This window comes from Emys orbicularis, chromosome 1 (genome assembly GCF_028017835.1).
Source record: "Emys orbicularis isolate rEmyOrb1 chromosome 1, rEmyOrb1.hap1, whole genome shotgun sequence".
NCBI classification, from domain to species: Eukaryota; Metazoa; Chordata; order Testudines; family Emydidae; genus Emys; species Emys orbicularis.
The window spans coordinates 90,847,088-90,864,652 of NC_088683.1; the positions used below are offsets into that span (position 1 = coordinate 90,847,088).

The 17,565-nt window shown below is 41.4% G+C and overlaps 1 protein-coding gene across 1 annotated transcript in view; it reads left to right on the forward strand.

Annotated features, from left to right (window-relative positions):
- ANO4 (anoctamin 4) overlaps window positions 1–17,565 on the forward strand; it is a 189,506-nt gene that overhangs the window by 24,054 nt on the left and 147,887 nt on the right. Inside the window, exons 2-3 of the mRNA XM_065408353.1 lie at window positions 969–1,079; window positions 14,861–14,997. Of these exons, the coding sequence (XP_065264425.1) occupies window positions 969–1,079; window positions 14,861–14,997 (248 nt within the window). The remainder of the gene's footprint in view (window positions 1–968; window positions 1,080–14,860; window positions 14,998–17,565) is intronic.

The window sequence follows — 17,565 nt, forward strand, 5'->3', positions numbered from 1 at the left end:
CTTACTTATTACAAGTGCTGTAACTCATTGTTGCTCCTCCTTGAAAACATGTTATATGTCCAATAGCCATGTCTCAAGTCTTTACCTGAGCTAAAATAGTCTGCAGACCAAAGCCTATATGCACAGTGCATCATCAAACCTCCAAAATAATTTTGCCTTCCTCTTGGAACACAGCTGTGTTACTGTACATGGGAGGGTCAATTTTTCAAGTGTCTACTTTGCTTGCAAAATGGATAAATTGTCTGTTTACATGTGCAGCTAGATTTGAAAAATTGACTGCTTGCCTGTGCCAGTCTATAAAGTGTTGCAGAAGTGTGAAATGCACTAGAATTCACACCATGGCAGCCACAAAACATCAAGGTGTGAATCATGCAAATCTCTTCAGACTGCATGGCAGTATTGCAGCACTTCAGGGGCTGGACTGCATCACCTTGACAAGTAGGCGGTCTTGTGGTGTTATCTGAGTGATGTGCTGTCCTGGCTCTTTCTTTGCTGATGTCTGTCATAGGCTGTTTGCTGTCTTGAGACTTTATTTGGCTTGGTGTTTTTTTTTATTTGCTTGTTTTATTTTAGCTTAGCTATTGTAGTGGCATGGAGATGTCCATATGCCTCTCCCCTCTGTTTTAACATAGTGGAGTTGGTCTTGTGGTTGCTGTGGTGAGGGAACCCACTGCACAGGATGGTGACAGGTGTCTGCATGAACATGGAATTCAGCAGTGGTGTCAGTGGGTAGTTGACATGAGAAGATTTTGCTGATACTCTGTGTTGTCTTAACTCAGTAGAGGAATAACCAATAGATTCTGGGTTATCTAACAATACCTGCCTGGTCTATAGGAAAATTGGCTTGGGTGGAAAAAATAAAAGATTAGCTAGCTTTAGTTATTGTGACAGTTGCCTCTCCTCAAAGCCGCTTGCTGGATTTTCTGCTGCTTTGTCACAAACTCCATCAATCTCTTCGATTTCTTCAGAAGGAACAGAGGACTTGCAAAGTAACCAGCTGGAAACGCAAATTTCGATAAAGCCAGACGTCCAGAGGACAGATGTGGACTTTTCAGAAATTCTTAATGCAATACAAGAAAGTAAGTTACTACTTGGATCTAAAATCGATTATATTGTACAAGAGCTGACTGAGATGAATCAAAATAATGTAATACTTGAAGGAATGGTTAAACTGGAGAATTGAATGACAATGTGAATAAATTGGAAACTTATGAGAGAGTTGAGTGGATAATTGAATTTCAACAGTAGTGAAAACTATTGTGGCCAAGAATCAAGATTCGTGGCCCAGTGGCCCTGCTGCTTTATTACCTCCCTTATCGCCCTTATTCAAGGTTTTATTTTAAACTAGTTGTCTTGAGAAAAACAGCTCCTCAAATCTTCAAATGCTACAAGATATTCAAGTATGTATTAAAAAACCTGTGTTCCTCTTTAGTTTGGTCAGAAATGCTAGGTATCATGCATCTGATCTTCCATTCGAGTGACTGCGTCATTAATTCTTGGGGAGACCTGAGCGCAGCATAATTGCAGCAAGAGGGTTAGTTGTTTGATTAAAATCGATATCTTCTTGCTTACCCTTTCTATGCTATAGATTTGTACTGAACTCTGTGTGATTTCTAAACTGAGGGAGCATTTTCCATGAGGATCCTTGACTATAGAACTTGCTTCCTATCCTCTTTGTCCATCGCAGCCCCAATATGTTGATTATCAAGACACACTGTAAACAGAATTTCTTTTTGTATGTGTTTGGGGAGGAGAGGGTAGAAGAATGCAGTGACTCGATGAAGGCGGTGGTTAATTTGCAGGCTGACTTCTTTGGGAAGGGTTAGAATGTGGAGGCATGTCTGTCTTTTGATTGATTGTATGTACAGTATCTTAATTTTTTGTACAAGTGCCTGGATTGAAGGCTCTCTTCAGTTATGAATATGAATAACTAAATAACACAAAGCTGTAGTGTTTGTGTTGCAAACATTTCTGGGAAATGCTTAACCACTTTCCTCCACTACTCCTATTTTGTCAAATAAGTATGTTAAAAGTCACAAAAGCTTTCTACTAATATTAGATGTAGCAAAACTTTTTTTTCTTAAAACAAATTAGATTTTGGGACTAGACATATTGACAGAGCATCATTTATTTTGAGGCTGCCTTTCCCCATGTTCCCTAGGTAATGTGTCACACTGTAAGACTCTTTTATTAGGTTATGTGCTTATGCTGGGCAATCCAAAGTGTCATTGAATAGTGTGTACAGGTTATCCAGAAAACTTATTGAAACATATTTAAAACTGCTGTAGAAGATCCCCACTTCCTACAGAAAAGAGATGCTGGTTTGGTAGGGGGCATTAGTAACAAAATATTTGTAAATAATGAATGCATCTAACCTGCATTCAGTAGTTAGTCGTCACTAGCTTATGCCTAGTTCATCAGTTCCAATGGTTTAAAGAGGAATGAACATGAACATAAGATCTAAGTGTTAACTTTGTTATAAATAGGAATTTAAGTGCTCATGCAGAAAGGGACCAGATTGACAGCCCTGGAGATTGTGGTCCTTTATTTATCCATAGAGCAGATGCAGCCACCATTGGCAATGCATGTTCCATGCACCTGACCACTGTGTCTTAATTCTCCTTTGGAGAGACCACATTTCATTTCAGAGTGAGGGTATGTCTACACTACCCGCCGGATCGGCGGGTAGTAATTGATCTATCGGGGATCGATTTATCGTGTCTAGTGTAGACACGATAAATTGATCCCCGATCGCTCTGCCGTCGACTCCGGAACTCCACCACGGCGAGGGGCGGAAGCAGAGTTGATGGGGGACCGGCGGCTGTCGATCCCTGCGCCGCAAGGACGGGAAGTAAGTGATTCTAAGTTGATCTAAGATACGTCGACTTCAGCTACGCTATTCTCGTAGCTGAAGTTGTGTATCTTAGATCGATCCCCCCCCCCCAGTGTAGACCAGGCCTGAGAGTAGTTCATTCTCCAGGCCTACAATTCCTGGTGTGGCCACCTGCTTGCAGTGCAGTCCAATTCGCAAAGGTGGGCTACACATCTGAGGATTTTCTTGCTACCTGCAGTCAGATGTGGATAGCAAATAATTAGGATATAGTCAGGGCCGGATTTACACCTTATGCGCCCCTAGGCACAGCATCTTCCGCGTTCCCCCCAGCCCGCTCCTGCCTACAGCTGACCTATGTGTTTTCTGTAAAAATGAAATGAAAAGAAATATTTAGAAAAATTAAATATTTATTCAATGCAATAACAAAAAAAACATGTAATTAAAACAATCACATAGGTAGCAGGTAGGTGCTACTTTACTTCACATAAAATCATAGAATCATAGGACTGGAAGGGACCTCGAGAGGTCATCTAGTCCAGGCCCCTGCACTCATGGCAGGACTAAGTATTATCATGTTTCTTCCTTGACTTCTGCTCCGTGAACACACTAATGATATCCTCACAATCCATACCTTTTAAAAGTTCTCTTACAATAGTTAGAAGAATCCAGACTTCTGACCCTCAGGAGCACCAGCTTCAGCCCTATGGGGGGCGCTGGGGCTCAGGGCTTTAGCTATGAGGGGAGCGCTGGTTTCAGCCCCAGCACTCCCACTGTAGCTAAAGCCCAGAGCCCCAGCGAGCCCCACCCCTGTTGAAACCTGGAGTGGAGCCGTGGGGAGCCCTGAGACCCGGTGCTCCCCACGCCCCGGGGAAAAAGCCAGGAACAGAGCCGTGGGGCTGAAGCCCTGAGCCCTGGTGCTCCCAAGGGTCAGAAGCCCTGACCCCACCCCCGCCTGGAGCCCTCCTCCAGTGGATGAAGTCCGTAAGGTCTTATTCGAAGTTACAGACATCTCAGAGTTACAGACCACCTCCATTCCTGAGGTGTCCATAACTCTGAGGTTCTCCTGTATCATTAGATTGTTTATAATTTTTAAAATAAGCTTACACTAACCACTTCTAACTGCGTATGTATTAACTTTTTAACTTTTAACCCACTTTTAGGCACCCCTACAACGCCGGCGCCCCTAGGCCTGTGCCTAGTGTGCCTAATTGGAAATCCGGCCCTGGATATAGCACAGTGAAACATTCTTGCTAGGTTGGTTAGCCTGATTGGTCTTTGGTTGCTACTTTTATTTTAAGTAGGCTGTGCAACAAAAGTAGCATTAGAGTGGCTGTCAAGCAACCACATTTTTGTTCGCTAACATAAGTTTCCTGGGCATTTTCTTTCATTCTGTCTAACTTTTGTTAGGCGGGACATCACTGTTTGCTAGATTGCCAAGTTTGATTGTTGAACAGCATTTTTCAATTTTTATTTCTTTTGTTAGTACAAAGACTTTAGCGTAAAGCTGCTCTGTCTTTATTTTCCATCCTGCTGATCTTGTGCTGCTAGTCTCCTTTAAAGTGCAAAGTAAGACAAACAATTACTGTACAAAAGATATTAAAGACTTACAAGCCATTTCTAATGTTTCCGATCAGAATTCTGCACTTATGAACTCCAGCTCAAAATATAGTCTCAATATGTTTAATAGGAAAGATTTCAGCTTATTCTGTCTTAAGCCTAATTATTTCCAATATGCTCTTGTCCACAATATACTCAGAATCTCTCTGAAATTGCCCTTTGCCAGTCAGACACAATCCAGAGATAACTACCTATAATGAACCTGGAAATGCTAAAACCACACCTTGCAAAGTTGGTCAGTCATGCTGTCTGCAGTGGCTCACGACTCATAAGTGCCAACCTCAGGGCAGACTGTTAAGAAGAAGGGCACAAACCCCACATTGATTGTGTGTTCTATAGTTAGATTTCACCAACCAAGTATCAAGTGTGAACTCAAGCACTATAATAGCCTTAATATGGAGTCACAGACAGTCCCCTTGGGCACTCCAGTCTATTTTGCCACCCAGGCAAGCCTATCTTTGTGATAGATGGTCCCTTAAAACAAAAATGACAACAGTATTCAGGTTACTCCCAGTCCCAAGGGACCAGTCACTTACCCCAGGTCAATTGTACCTTAGATTTCTCACCAAAGACAATGCTTGTAGCCAATCTCTATAATAAATAATCTAAAGATTTAATAACTAGGAAAAAGAAGTGAGAGTTATTTACAAGGTTAAAGCAGGTAAACATACACACACACACAAATGAGTTAGTCTTTGGTTCCAAACAATAATAGAAACTGCTGTAATGTACAAGCTCTATATGTCCTTTAGGGCTAACCCAAGCTAAACGGCTTGGGGAACCCTTGCTTATGCTTAGAAATATTGCCCTCTCCAAATTCCAAGCAGTACAGTGGTAAGAATTTCTTCTTGACAGGGATTTAGATTTCATTTCCCTAGAGTTCAAGCCATGATGGGATGAGAGTTTGTGCACATACCCTCTTCATGGGTGTGGATGAAGCAATCAACAAAATTTTTGTCCACTGATGTTCCATAATGGCTTGTCTAGTGTCTATAGGCCTTCTTTTTTTTGACAAGAGATGACACCTTTTGTGATAAACTGGTATTTCACACTTGGTAATACTTCTCTCCTGACAGTGGGGCTTTCTAAGTTTCATAATAAACATGTCTATAGTTACAGAGCAAAACACTTAAATATTACCTTATTACATGGTATACGGGTATTGTAAGTGAGATTAATGCATTCAGCAGCTCACAAGCATTTCATAAAGTCTAAACACTAAACAAATCTCTCTAAATCTAATAACTATTTTAACAATACTAACATACAGGTGAACCAGTTGGTTTCCAGCCATGCATTTGTGGTGTAGGGTCCTTGTCATGAGCTGTCACCTGATCTGCCAGCGTCACAGGGGCCATACAGTATCCGAACTACACAAAACATTTAAACCAGCCAGAACCATCTGCAATTCACAAGAAGCATGCCAAATTACCCAGAACCATTATTCTCTCAAAATTAATCTGCCTAGAATCTCAAGCTCTTCTTAAAGCTGGAGTGCTAAATAGAGATGTACTATAGTATTTACTATAATACAGTATTCTTTTAATCTTCTTTCAAAAAAAATTCCCCATTCCCCATACTGTACTATTGAAGATGTGCAATGGGGAATGGAGAACTTTTAGAAAAAAGATTAAAAGTAGCAAAGGCTTCAACTGTAGTTTCCTAGTTATTAAATTGAAAGGGGGAACTTGCTGTCCACAGGAAAGCAATCAGTTTATAAAAACATCTTGAACAATTGTATACCTCTGATTTGAGACCTCTAAGTTATTGACCCTGATGATTTGCTTCAAAATATTTACCTTTCTTTTATCACTGCTGCAAAGGGAAAAGTCTAGAAAAACCTGTTGCTGTTCAGAATATTTCGTATATGATGAAAATATGGAGGTTGGGGAAGCACCTTGTGGTATGGATTCCCAAGGATTTTTAAAATCATTTTGATTTACTAATTTTTCCTCTCTATGTTGGAAGTATTTTCTAACATCCAGGTAGATTTCTAAGAGAGACTTATTTAATTTCTGATTATTTAATTGAAAATGAATCATGAAAAAACTGGTCCGGATTGTGGACATTGTAGACTGATCTCCTTAGAGAAAGCAGATTGTAAAACACACTTGCTCAGAGCTTGAATCTTTCCATTTCACAACAGCGTCCTTGGCCATGACTAGGGCTCCTAGGTGCTTTGGTAATTCAAATAAATAATAATTAATAATAATTGCCAATGATGAATAGCACATGAAAATATGAGGAGTCAGCCAGAGTAAAACATCATCTGGTCACAATAACAAGCAATGGCTCCCATAAAGGAAAGGAGAAAACAAACCACCAAAGAAAGATTTATGCAGAAATCAATGCACGGACATCGGACAGTGGTGTAAAGAGATGGAACGCATCAGTGATCGAAGATTTACTTATGGCTTTAGAAGGACACTTCAAAAGAGACAGAGGGCTTCATTATGAGTGCACAAGAGCAGTCCTTAAGGCTTAATCACCTTTGAAACAGAGTTGACCGACAAAATTGCTCCCCAAACTATAGACTGTGTTCCAAAAAGAAAGAGATGGTGGAGCATGTGTTGAGCACCGGCAGCAGTGTAGCTGGGAGAGAATTTATGAAGAGACACATTGAGGTTGCCAAGTGTCTGCTTTGAAGCCTCTGTGGCAAGTATGGATTTAACATCACAATCAATGAGCTCCAGAAGACAGAACTCTTCGGCACTGCAAGAATGTTAAGGAAAGTCAAAGGAGATAGAATGAATTTGAGCATCTAAAATGCAAGAATTCTGTGGAGGATTTAACAAAACTCCTGACTTCCCAGACCTGAAGAGTTGGTGCGTGGTCAAGATTTATAGTAGCTTCCCCTTTTTATGCTTAAAGATCCTGTATGTTGTGAAGGCTATTTTAAAAAATCCCCATGATGTAATATTGCAGTATAATAATAATAGATATTATTATTGTTCAAAAAGACCAAATAGGTGCTACAAAAAAGTTTTGCAATTGTGCAATGTCCTACTAGTATGGCAGGACCTAGAAAGAGATTTTGCTGCAAATATTTGAACACTTTTGATTGGCAGTGGGTTTTTAGGATAAATTGGCACAAATTAGACCTTTACATCCAAGAGCTTTCTGTCAAGTGCTTTTTGGTATGTAGGATTTTTCCATACTGGCATAAGAGGAGAGAAACAACCATGTAGACTTAGAAACATGCGAGATTTTGTAAGCATCACCATGAAGAATTGTTAAAGGAATTAATATTTCAGAGGTGAAATCAATTTATTTAGGATGTCTAGTAGCTTCCAAAGAGCAGTCATTTGAATTTTGATATCTAGAATATCTCTATTATCCTAAGGTGGAAAGTACTCAACTTCATGCTGTGATAACTAGTAATATAAGGGCTATTAATTAGAAGAAATAAAATCCAGTTATGGCAGGGCCATGCTCCCATCTTGCCAGTAGTAAAACATGTAGAGGGATACCCATTTTCAAAAGTAGCCTCTAATTTTAGGTGCCTCCGTTTTTGGGTGTCCAGCTTCATACACCTAGAAAGAAATCCTGGCTCTATTTAAGTCAGTGAGAGCTTTGCCATTGACTTCACTGGGGCCAGGATTTCACTCCTAAAGCCTAATTTTCAGTGGTGCTGAGCACCCACAACTCCTATCATAGCTGCATGAGTGCTTAGGACTTCTGTAAATTGGTCCCTTAGAGTCTAAAATTAGACATCTCAAACCTGAGGCACCCAAAATTAGACGCTACTTTTGAAAATTTGGATCATGCTATACAGGGTAATGTATTTGCTAGTTACACTCAGATAATCTGTTTAGAGATGTTGATAAATATTGGATCTTCATCCTCCATAGGAATCATGGGAACGGATCTATTTCTGGGAGCGTGATCCTGGGAGCCATTGCAATATTTTATTAATCCCATTCCACTAAAAGAGTGGGTGGATCGGATTCCAATTAGTTACATCTTTTAATTTCACTCAGAAATCCTTAAGCTTCTCAGACTTTGGTTCCAGTAATAGTATTTATGTCCTTGTTCTTTCGTGACTCTCATTATGACTAGATTAGTGATGACTGGGTACCTTAGTACCTGAGGAGTGGGGAGACCCAAAATGGAATGTGGAGGCTGAGAAGAATTTGTACAATTAAGCTGATCTAAACCAATAAAGATTGGGCTCTTGATCTCTCCTCTACCCATATATGTTACTGTGTACAGCTATAGTACTTCACTGCCTAAAAAAGCCATGTTTTATGAGATATCAGCACCAATCCATCTTGAAAAATGAAAACTCAACATCCTATGTCTGATACAACTTATTATATATCATTCTGTTAGGATGATTTAGTGCTCTATTCTGAGAAGATTTATATGTGGCATAAGGCTGCATTATGTAAAACAGCGAAGTGCTGACGCTCACTTTTGTGTAGTTTAGAGTTGGTCAACATTTTTTAACCAAAAAAAATACGTTTGTCAAAAAAGATGTTCTGAGGAAAGTGAAATGGTTCACAAAAACATATGGATTTATTTGAAATTTCCTAGGGTTTTTTGACAGTTTATTAGAAATATTTTTGTATACGTTTAAAAAAATTTCCTGAAATTTCACACACAAAAAATCATATTTCCACTCTAACTTGTGATTGGTGCACTCCACTAATTGCTTACTGGCCGACTGAGCTTTCTCACATGTTGCTATGTGGTGGTCTGGGATTGGATGGATGTGACACAGAGGCCCATTGGTGGTTCACTACGGTAATCAATTCTTATCAGGCCTGACATACTCACTACACCTAACACACTGCCATAATCTGTATCTAAAAGGTGTCATGTAAGGTATCATATACAAACTGGTAACATGCTGGTCCCAAAAATAATTGTGTACTGTGTGTGCAAATAGTTAAAGATGTGCTAGAATTATGTTCTTAAAATATGTTTGGCAAGCAATGCATAATAAGCCCAGTCTGCCCTAGACAAAGGAATGTGTATTTGGTTGTCTGACCTGATTGGTCATCAGGCAGAGAAAATGAAGGTACATTTACATGCAAGATGAACAAAGCTGTCAGGAGAGTAAGAGGGGAAAGATGACCACTTAATCTCCATGGGGAGTGGAAACTGCACCCCCAGGAAGCCTTCCTGTCTCTTGAAGCAGGGCCAATGAACTTTGAGAAGATATGAGGAAAAAGACATTTTGGCATCCTTCAACTGAAAAGACAAAGGTACAGAGCACTTAGAGATCTGTGAAAGGGTCAGAGAGTCTGATCGACCATGCTGGAAACAGACTTGGTGAGAAACACATCTTTGAACAAGAGAGTCTAGTTTGTTAAATCAGGTTTTAGTCTTAGACATGTATTTTCACTTGTTTGCTTGTAACCCTTTCTACCTTAATTCCTTTTACTCGATATCACTTAAACCTATGACTTTTCATTTAATAAACTAGTTTTACTTTTACTATAAACCAATTCAGTACTTTGATTAATATGCAATGTTTGTCAACCCCAGTTAAATTAAGGAGCTTCTGTTTACCGTTTCTTTAAAGGAACAGCAAACTTAACCTCTGTGAGTGTTCCAGGAGAGGGCTGGACACTGCAGGGCAGACAGTTTTGGGGAAATTTGGAACTGGAGAGGGGGATCTGAGGTTAAGCTCCTAAAAGTAATTGGGCAGTGTAAGCCATGGTGTGACCTGAATGCTTGTAGGCTGGCTGTTGGTGTCAGGGCTGTGAGCCACAGCAGTATAGCATTTAAAGCATCCAGAGTTGCAGGTCAGGCAGTAACACAACCCCTTAGTGGTCTGGGTTGAACCCCAAAGCATCACATTGTGTACCCAGGATTGGCTCCGTTGATTTACATGTCACAGAAGGTTTACTGTTTCTCTGTGTGGGATGGGGTTTGGCACTTGAGGCTAGGATGGAATACATTGTATGACCAACTATGTGCTTAGTCTGTCAACAAGCAGTTATTTCAGGTACTGGTCCAGAAAAGAAAATGGAAACGTGTTAAGAATGAAACTAGGGTGTCTGCCATGCCAGATATGCCATGGGGCAACTGGAGGAACACGTGAAAAAGGCTGGCTGAAAGAATTCCTTGGTACTTAGAGATGAAAAACTTGTGCCTTCACAATACAGAGAACATGCAGAGAGAGGCCCAGGAAAAATAGGAATGGTGGGACCTTGTTTGTGCCCTAAGGAATGTTTGATGGTGCAGGAAGGATGCAGATTCGGTTCAGTGGAATGGATAAACTAGTTACTACTAGCAGCAGAGTGATGTGTACAAGAGAAGGCTTTAAAGTACCACAAACATCATTAAAATTGAGGAGCAGGGAGAGGAAACAACCAACTTTTTGATTAAACATTCTTTTGAGAAATTCCATTTTTGATATTCAACAAGCCTTATGAAAAAATTCTAAGAAATGTGAGAGCCACATATTCAGCATTGGAGACTGAAACTCAGTTTATCCATAGAATAGAAACACCACGGCAATAGCAATGTAAGGATCTCTACGTTCTTTCAATCAGCATGTTTATACCCTAACCTAAAGAGGGACATGGACACCTCTAGAGATGACAAGGTACTCCAGTGTCTGTAATTATTCTGTCTTTAGCTCTTTTGCTTAGGTTGCCATCCAGAATACCAGTTATTATGGCTTTTTGTGACAGAGAAGACTGTTTTGAAAGACCTTTCAAACTAATATCACGTAGGCCACTGAGCTACTGCCCACTGATTATGACTTTTAGTCACTCCTGAGATGGGCTGGATTTCAAAGTGACCCCAAAATAAGATTGTGTTTCATTACAAGTCCTCTGAGTCATCCAGTCTGTTTTAAACCAGTCTTTAAAAAAGCAGCTATCTAAACCACCCAACTGTGTACCAGTTTGGAAACCATCCAAGTTGCAACTCTGTACATTACTGGCACTTAAGAAGCAGATTATTCAATGTCCCAATGACCTCATCAGTGTTACAGGGGCAATTTTCATGGAAGGATGAACAGTTAGCTCATGAGTAAATTCTCTAGTGTGCTACGCTCCAACAATCTCTCCTTCAAAATCAGTCATGCATGTCTTCTTTCATCTCCCCTTGCTGAAAGATAGACTTATTTTGGATAACACATAGAAAGTCTCACTATCTCAGTCTCATATTGCTTTGAGATAGTATACCGAGGCATTGATAAAGTACAAGCTAGCATGGTCTGTCTTTAAGGGCTCTCCTTCAAGATTCCAGTACAGTGGAGCTACTGGTAATTCAAAATGATCGTCTGCCCCAAAAGTTCTTATGTTTAAGTACTGTGATAGACCCTCCTCATGTTAACATGTGCAAAGACAGATTGTGATCAACATCCAAATTATTACTGAATGAGGAAGAATTTTTTCAGGCAGCCTGCTTGAAATGGAAGAAATAGTGATCATGAATATGAATAGCATGTATTAACTTGCCACAGTACTCTTACCCTGCTTCAAAAACTCCACCACTATGATTATTACAGACAGGAGAAAAAAAAGTCCTTTATGTTGCTGAATATATAGACTGATGGTGAGGCAGTGGGCAACTTTTTCTGCTGAGTCAGCATTGAACTAGTGCCTCAGTAGGTTGCTTTGGAGCACTATGTTGGTGGAAGACCCCCCTCTTCTGGATGAAATGGAAAGTGACTCCATTGACCACTTGTCACTAAAGATGCCCCGGCACTTTTCACAAAAGTAGGATAAATACGTGCAAATCTATGTCTAATCAAACTGAATACAGATAATCTCGCCCTCAGAAATGCTTCAGTAAGTTTTTTCCTCAGACTGGACACCTTCCAGGCCTGGGCATAATTCTTTCTCCTGGTACAGCTCTTGTTCCAGCTCAGGTGGTAGCTAGGGGATTCTTCATGATGGCTCCTCTCCCTTTGTTCTGTTCCACCCCTTCATATATCTTTTGCATAAGGCGGGAATCCTTTGTCCCTCTCTGGGTTATAATAATAATAATAATAATTAATGGAGATATCCCATCTCCTAGAACTGGAAGGGACCTTGAAAGGTCATCAAGTCCAGCCCCCTGCCTTCACTAGCAGGACCAAGTACTGATTTTGCCCCAGATCCCCAAGTGGCCCCCTCAAGGATTGAACTCACAACCCTGGGTTTAGCAGGCCAATGCTCAAACCACTGAGCTATCCCTCCCCCTCCTTCTCAATGGAAAGACACCAGGTTAAAGATGGATTCCAGTTCAAGTGATATGATCACATGTCACTGCAAGACTTCATTGCCCACTTGCCAGCACACATGTATACAGGGAGACTTACAGGTAAAACGCAGCCATCTGCAGTCAATTGTCCTGGTTAATGGGAGTCATCAAGATTCCAAACCACCATTAATGGCCCACACTTTGCATAATTACAAGAGGCCCTCAGAGTTATATTTCATATTTCTAGTTTCAGATACAAGAGTGGTACATTTATACTCAGTAGATTATGAGCTTTGTAATGATACCTTTTGTATCAAGAGACAAGAGACCTTTTGCATGAAGCATATTCCAGTTACATTATATTCACTCGTTAGCATATTTTTATAAAATCATATAGACTGCAACGTCACACCCTTCTCCTCCCCAGCTGTGCCCACCATACCAGCCCATCTGGCTTTCCCCTTTCATGACACACTGGTGTGCAGTAGTCTTGGACAGCCACTCAGCCAATGAGCACCCAGCACAACCTCAGAGTTTAAGTAGTATAGAACATTTCATTATTAGTACATCTATAGATAGTCCTCTGTGACCTTGTTTTACTGTAAACAATTATGAGAAGTGTGTGTAGGTGATATATCATTTACTGTGGGGTACCTGGTGGGAGATTGGCTGGCTATCCCGGAAGAAGGACAGGAGACACTTGATATGAATTTTAATCAGGCCGCAGCTTTATTATTAGATGTCTGAGACTACCCGGCGGATAAAAGTATACAGTGCAGGCAAATCCATGTTCATTCAAATAATGACACGAGGTTTCCAACAGCCCCTTTCATTTTCCATCCAGGTCCCCCAACCAACCCATGGCTTGGACCTTACCATCCATCCACCCCTCAGAGGAGGGTTAAGGTGGGCTATAAGAAAGGGAGGGTTGGCTCCTTGCCATACCAATCATAGGTGCCCCAACCCCCCCCCACCCTGTTCCATTAATCAGCACCTCCTTTTCAAGTCCATTACTAGGCCATTTATCTGGTCACTGGATGCCTTCCCTATGGGGTACCTGCACTGGACATCTGCCCCACACTTACAAAATAAGTTGCGACATAGCCTAACCACTTTTCTCCTCACCATAATAGGTCCTCCCTGACATCCGCTGTGGAGAAGGCAAAAAACCCCCACTCCACTGAAGTTCATACGGTGATGAGGGAAAAATTCCTTCCCAGCCCCCCTACGAAGGAGCGAGTAGCGCAATGCCCACAGCAGGTCCTAACCCAACCAGACATTAGCACCTTGAGGGGAGGGAGAGTGGTGCCTTTCCTGCTGCATGGAGAAAGGGCTTCCAATGCCCGGGGTTACACCTTTTAAAGACTTCTGCCCTCCCATTCCCAGGGGGTGAGTCAGTGCTGCAAAGCTGACCACCACCCACCTTTTTGCAGCAGTTTCTGACCTCCTTCCCCTTCCCTCCCATAAAGCACTACTGCCTTCCTCTGGCAAGCCTGGACAACGTCCCCTCCACTTCAGGTGTGGTGCAGTCATTTTCAGTCCTGATGAAACAATACAGTAATGCAAATAGAATGGTTTCCTGACCTCTCTTCAGACTGGATATAATATGTGGGTTTAAACCATTGCTTCTCTCACAACCCTCTCAGTGGCATCAGACAGACCAATATACCGTGAGACAAGGTGGGTGAGGTAATATCTTTTATTGGACCAACTTCTGTTGGTGACCGAAACAAGCTTTTGAGCTTACACAGAGCTCTTCTTCAGGTCTGGGAAATGTACTCAGTCTTACAGCTAAATACAAGGTGGAACAGACTGCACTGTGGTCATTCTGAACCCTCTGGCTGTGATACCTATGAGAATCTCTGCAAGATGTAACAGGACACTTCAGAGAATATTAAAAAATGTTGCCTTTTTATTATAATACATTTTCAGAGGTCACTGTAATCCCAAAGGCAAGCCTTTAAACCAATTATCTGAAGAGAAACCAGGAAATTAGCTAGCACATCTTTTATTGTGCTAGATATTTTTTTATTTGCATCATAAAAGTATTAGTTTTCCTAAAGCTTTGTTGCCTGCTAATGAAGATATCATTGTGCTATCATACAACTGTTGACAACCACAAGCCCTTAAAATTTTAAACCAAAAGGTGCTTATCTCATAACAAGCAAAAGTACAATATTTGGTTATTATAATGTATTATTTTCAGTGTCTATTTTCAGCTTTAGTTTGAAACTCTATTTTTGTTTTTGTTTTTGCTTGTAGTAGCTAAGGACGTGAACATTTTTTTTGATGAGTTAGAAGGAGTAAACAGCCCTTCCAAAGATGATGACTCTCTTCTTCACCATGGTAATTTGACCAGTACTTCAGATGATGCCAGCAGATTGGAAACAGTTGGAGAGGTAAGAGCCCATAGACTAAGCCATACAGGGAATAAATGTAATTAGTTTGAAAGGCTTATTCACTGCAGGCCCAATCTTATCCAATCCTGTGATCGTGTGTGTGGGCTCTTAAAGATGACCTCTGCTCTAAAATTATAACATGGAAATATAAAATCTTTTGGGTTCAGAATCCCTTAATCATTCTTGGGGCCCTTCTGTGAACCCTCTCCGATTTATCAACATCCTTCTCGAATGGTTGACACTAGAACTGGACACAGTATTCCAGTAGTGATTGCACCAGTGTGTTATTGATTCATCTGGCCTATCAATGTGTCCCTGCATTAATCCTCAGGGACTGGAATGATCTCATGCATTTGTGATAGACAGCACTGGCTACCTGACATGGGACATATGTCACCATCCACTGGGTAGTACATAGAAGAGCAAATCTGATCATGCAAAATGGTGGTAAGTAGTATGTACAGAGATGGGAGTTGTGGCTTTGCAGCATACAACTCCCTTCCTTCCCACACATGCCTCGCAGCATTAACTTCCTCTTAGTGACTTCTTGCTTCCTCAGGGCTGGGGTCCACTAGAAAGAGCACTGAGGATCAGGCAGTTTGTGCATTAGGCCACAATCCACTGGGCTGAGCAATTCTGTTCCCAGGGATCTGTCTCAGGTGCAGTTTTTAGCTCATACCACCAATGGTGTGTCCAGTAGGGGAGGATTAGTCGGATCTTCAGTGGAATAGGAGTAAGTAAGGCCAAAATTTTTCAAAGTGGGAGCACAAAGTTTAGGCCCCTAAATTCATATTTAGGCACCAAAAAAAAAAAAAAAAAAAAAGTTGGCCTGACTTGGAAATGATCTGAGCACCTACAACTCCCAGTGATTGCCCATTCAACCTTAATTCACCCCTTGACTCCCCCCCCCCCCACCTTGGGCATATGCATTATATTTTTAATTACATGATCACATACTATTTTTTCCACAGTATCCCGGCCTCATTCAATGTACAAAATGGGCATGCAAATGGTTTCACTACAGTTAAACGGACAACTATAGATCTGGCACTTCCTAATCTTTGAGTGCTTGATTTTGCAGCCTACATAACATTCTTTTAACATAGATTTTTTCCTATGTCATTATTATTTATACTATACTACCGCCAAAAATGTGGTAGGCTCTGTACAGACACGTAGGAAGATGCAGCTCCTGCTCCGAAGAATTTACAACCTAAAAAGAAGTGACGGAAAACCATATACATGCAAAACACAGTCCCTCTTCAGACCATAACTGTTCTTGAGTTCACATATTCCTGCTTATTCTTCTTTCCTATAGTCATAATCCTTAGTGGCATTATAAGTATTTCTCCAGCTACCAAACATGAAGTCACATACAGAGGATTATGATTTCAGGTGGGAATAAGCAACAAGAGCAGATGAGCTCTTTTGACCCAAAGATCCTATTTTCATACAAATGTCCCTTGTAATAAAAACGAAGGACCAAAATATCTGGGAAATATGATAAAGCAAATCTGCTTCTAAGTAAAAGGTGCTTCAGCGTTTCTCATGGTGAATTGACTGCTCTTTAAAAGGAAATGCAGGTAAGCAGCTTTAAAATTCCCTTGTCTTCCTATTTATATTTCTATTAAAGTCCTATTCAGGTTTCTACTGTGATTACCACCATGAAGTGTATTCTGACACTAGAGGGCCATAGATTTTGAGCATATATTTGATACACATAATTTATAGACTCTGTGTGTTTGTCTCTATATGTTTATGGAACCCAACAGTGGATTCTGCGAACATGCAGTATTAATACATTCTCAGCAAAATGAGTTGTAGCTATATAAATGTGTAGGTTGTAAATGAAGCCAGGGCTGCCCAGAGGATTCAGGGGGCCTGCCCCCCACCGCCGAATTGCCGACAAAGACCTGGCACTTTGGCGGCGGGTCCCGGGGCGGAAGTACCCCCCGTCGCGGGTCTTCGGGGCACTTCGGCGGCGGGTCCCGGAGCGGAAGGACCCCCCGCCGCTGAATTGCCGCGGAGAACCCGGAGCGGAAGAAGCTCCGGGGGCCCAGGCCCCGCGAGAGTTTTCCGGGGCCCACGGAGTGAGTGAAGGACCCCACTCCAGGGCCCCCGAAAAACTCTCGTGGGGGCCCCTGCGGGGCCTGGGGCAAATTGCCCCACTTGCCCCCCCCCCCCCCCGGCGGCCCTGAATGAAGCTGACAAGACAGCAAGAAACACCAGTAAGAAGTATTAGTCTTTTTTTAAAGCAAAAATGGCCTGAATTGGATGGGACAGTTTCACACTTCCATGTGAATGCTGCTGTCATGGGCAGTCATATTAGCAGAAGGAGAGGGGATATATCTCAGGTAGTTAGGGCCAGTCTCAGAGAGTGGTTTTTAATATCAGAACAGAGACTTTGAATTGAACTCTATATTAATTGCAGAACCAGCGCAGTGACTGGTGCACTGGAATGATGCATTCCTGGCCACCTGTGTTGCTAAGCAGATGGCTGCTGCACTGGATTTTGCTCCACCCCAAATATCAAAGCAATAACTCTCAGTTTAATTTTAAGATTTCAGA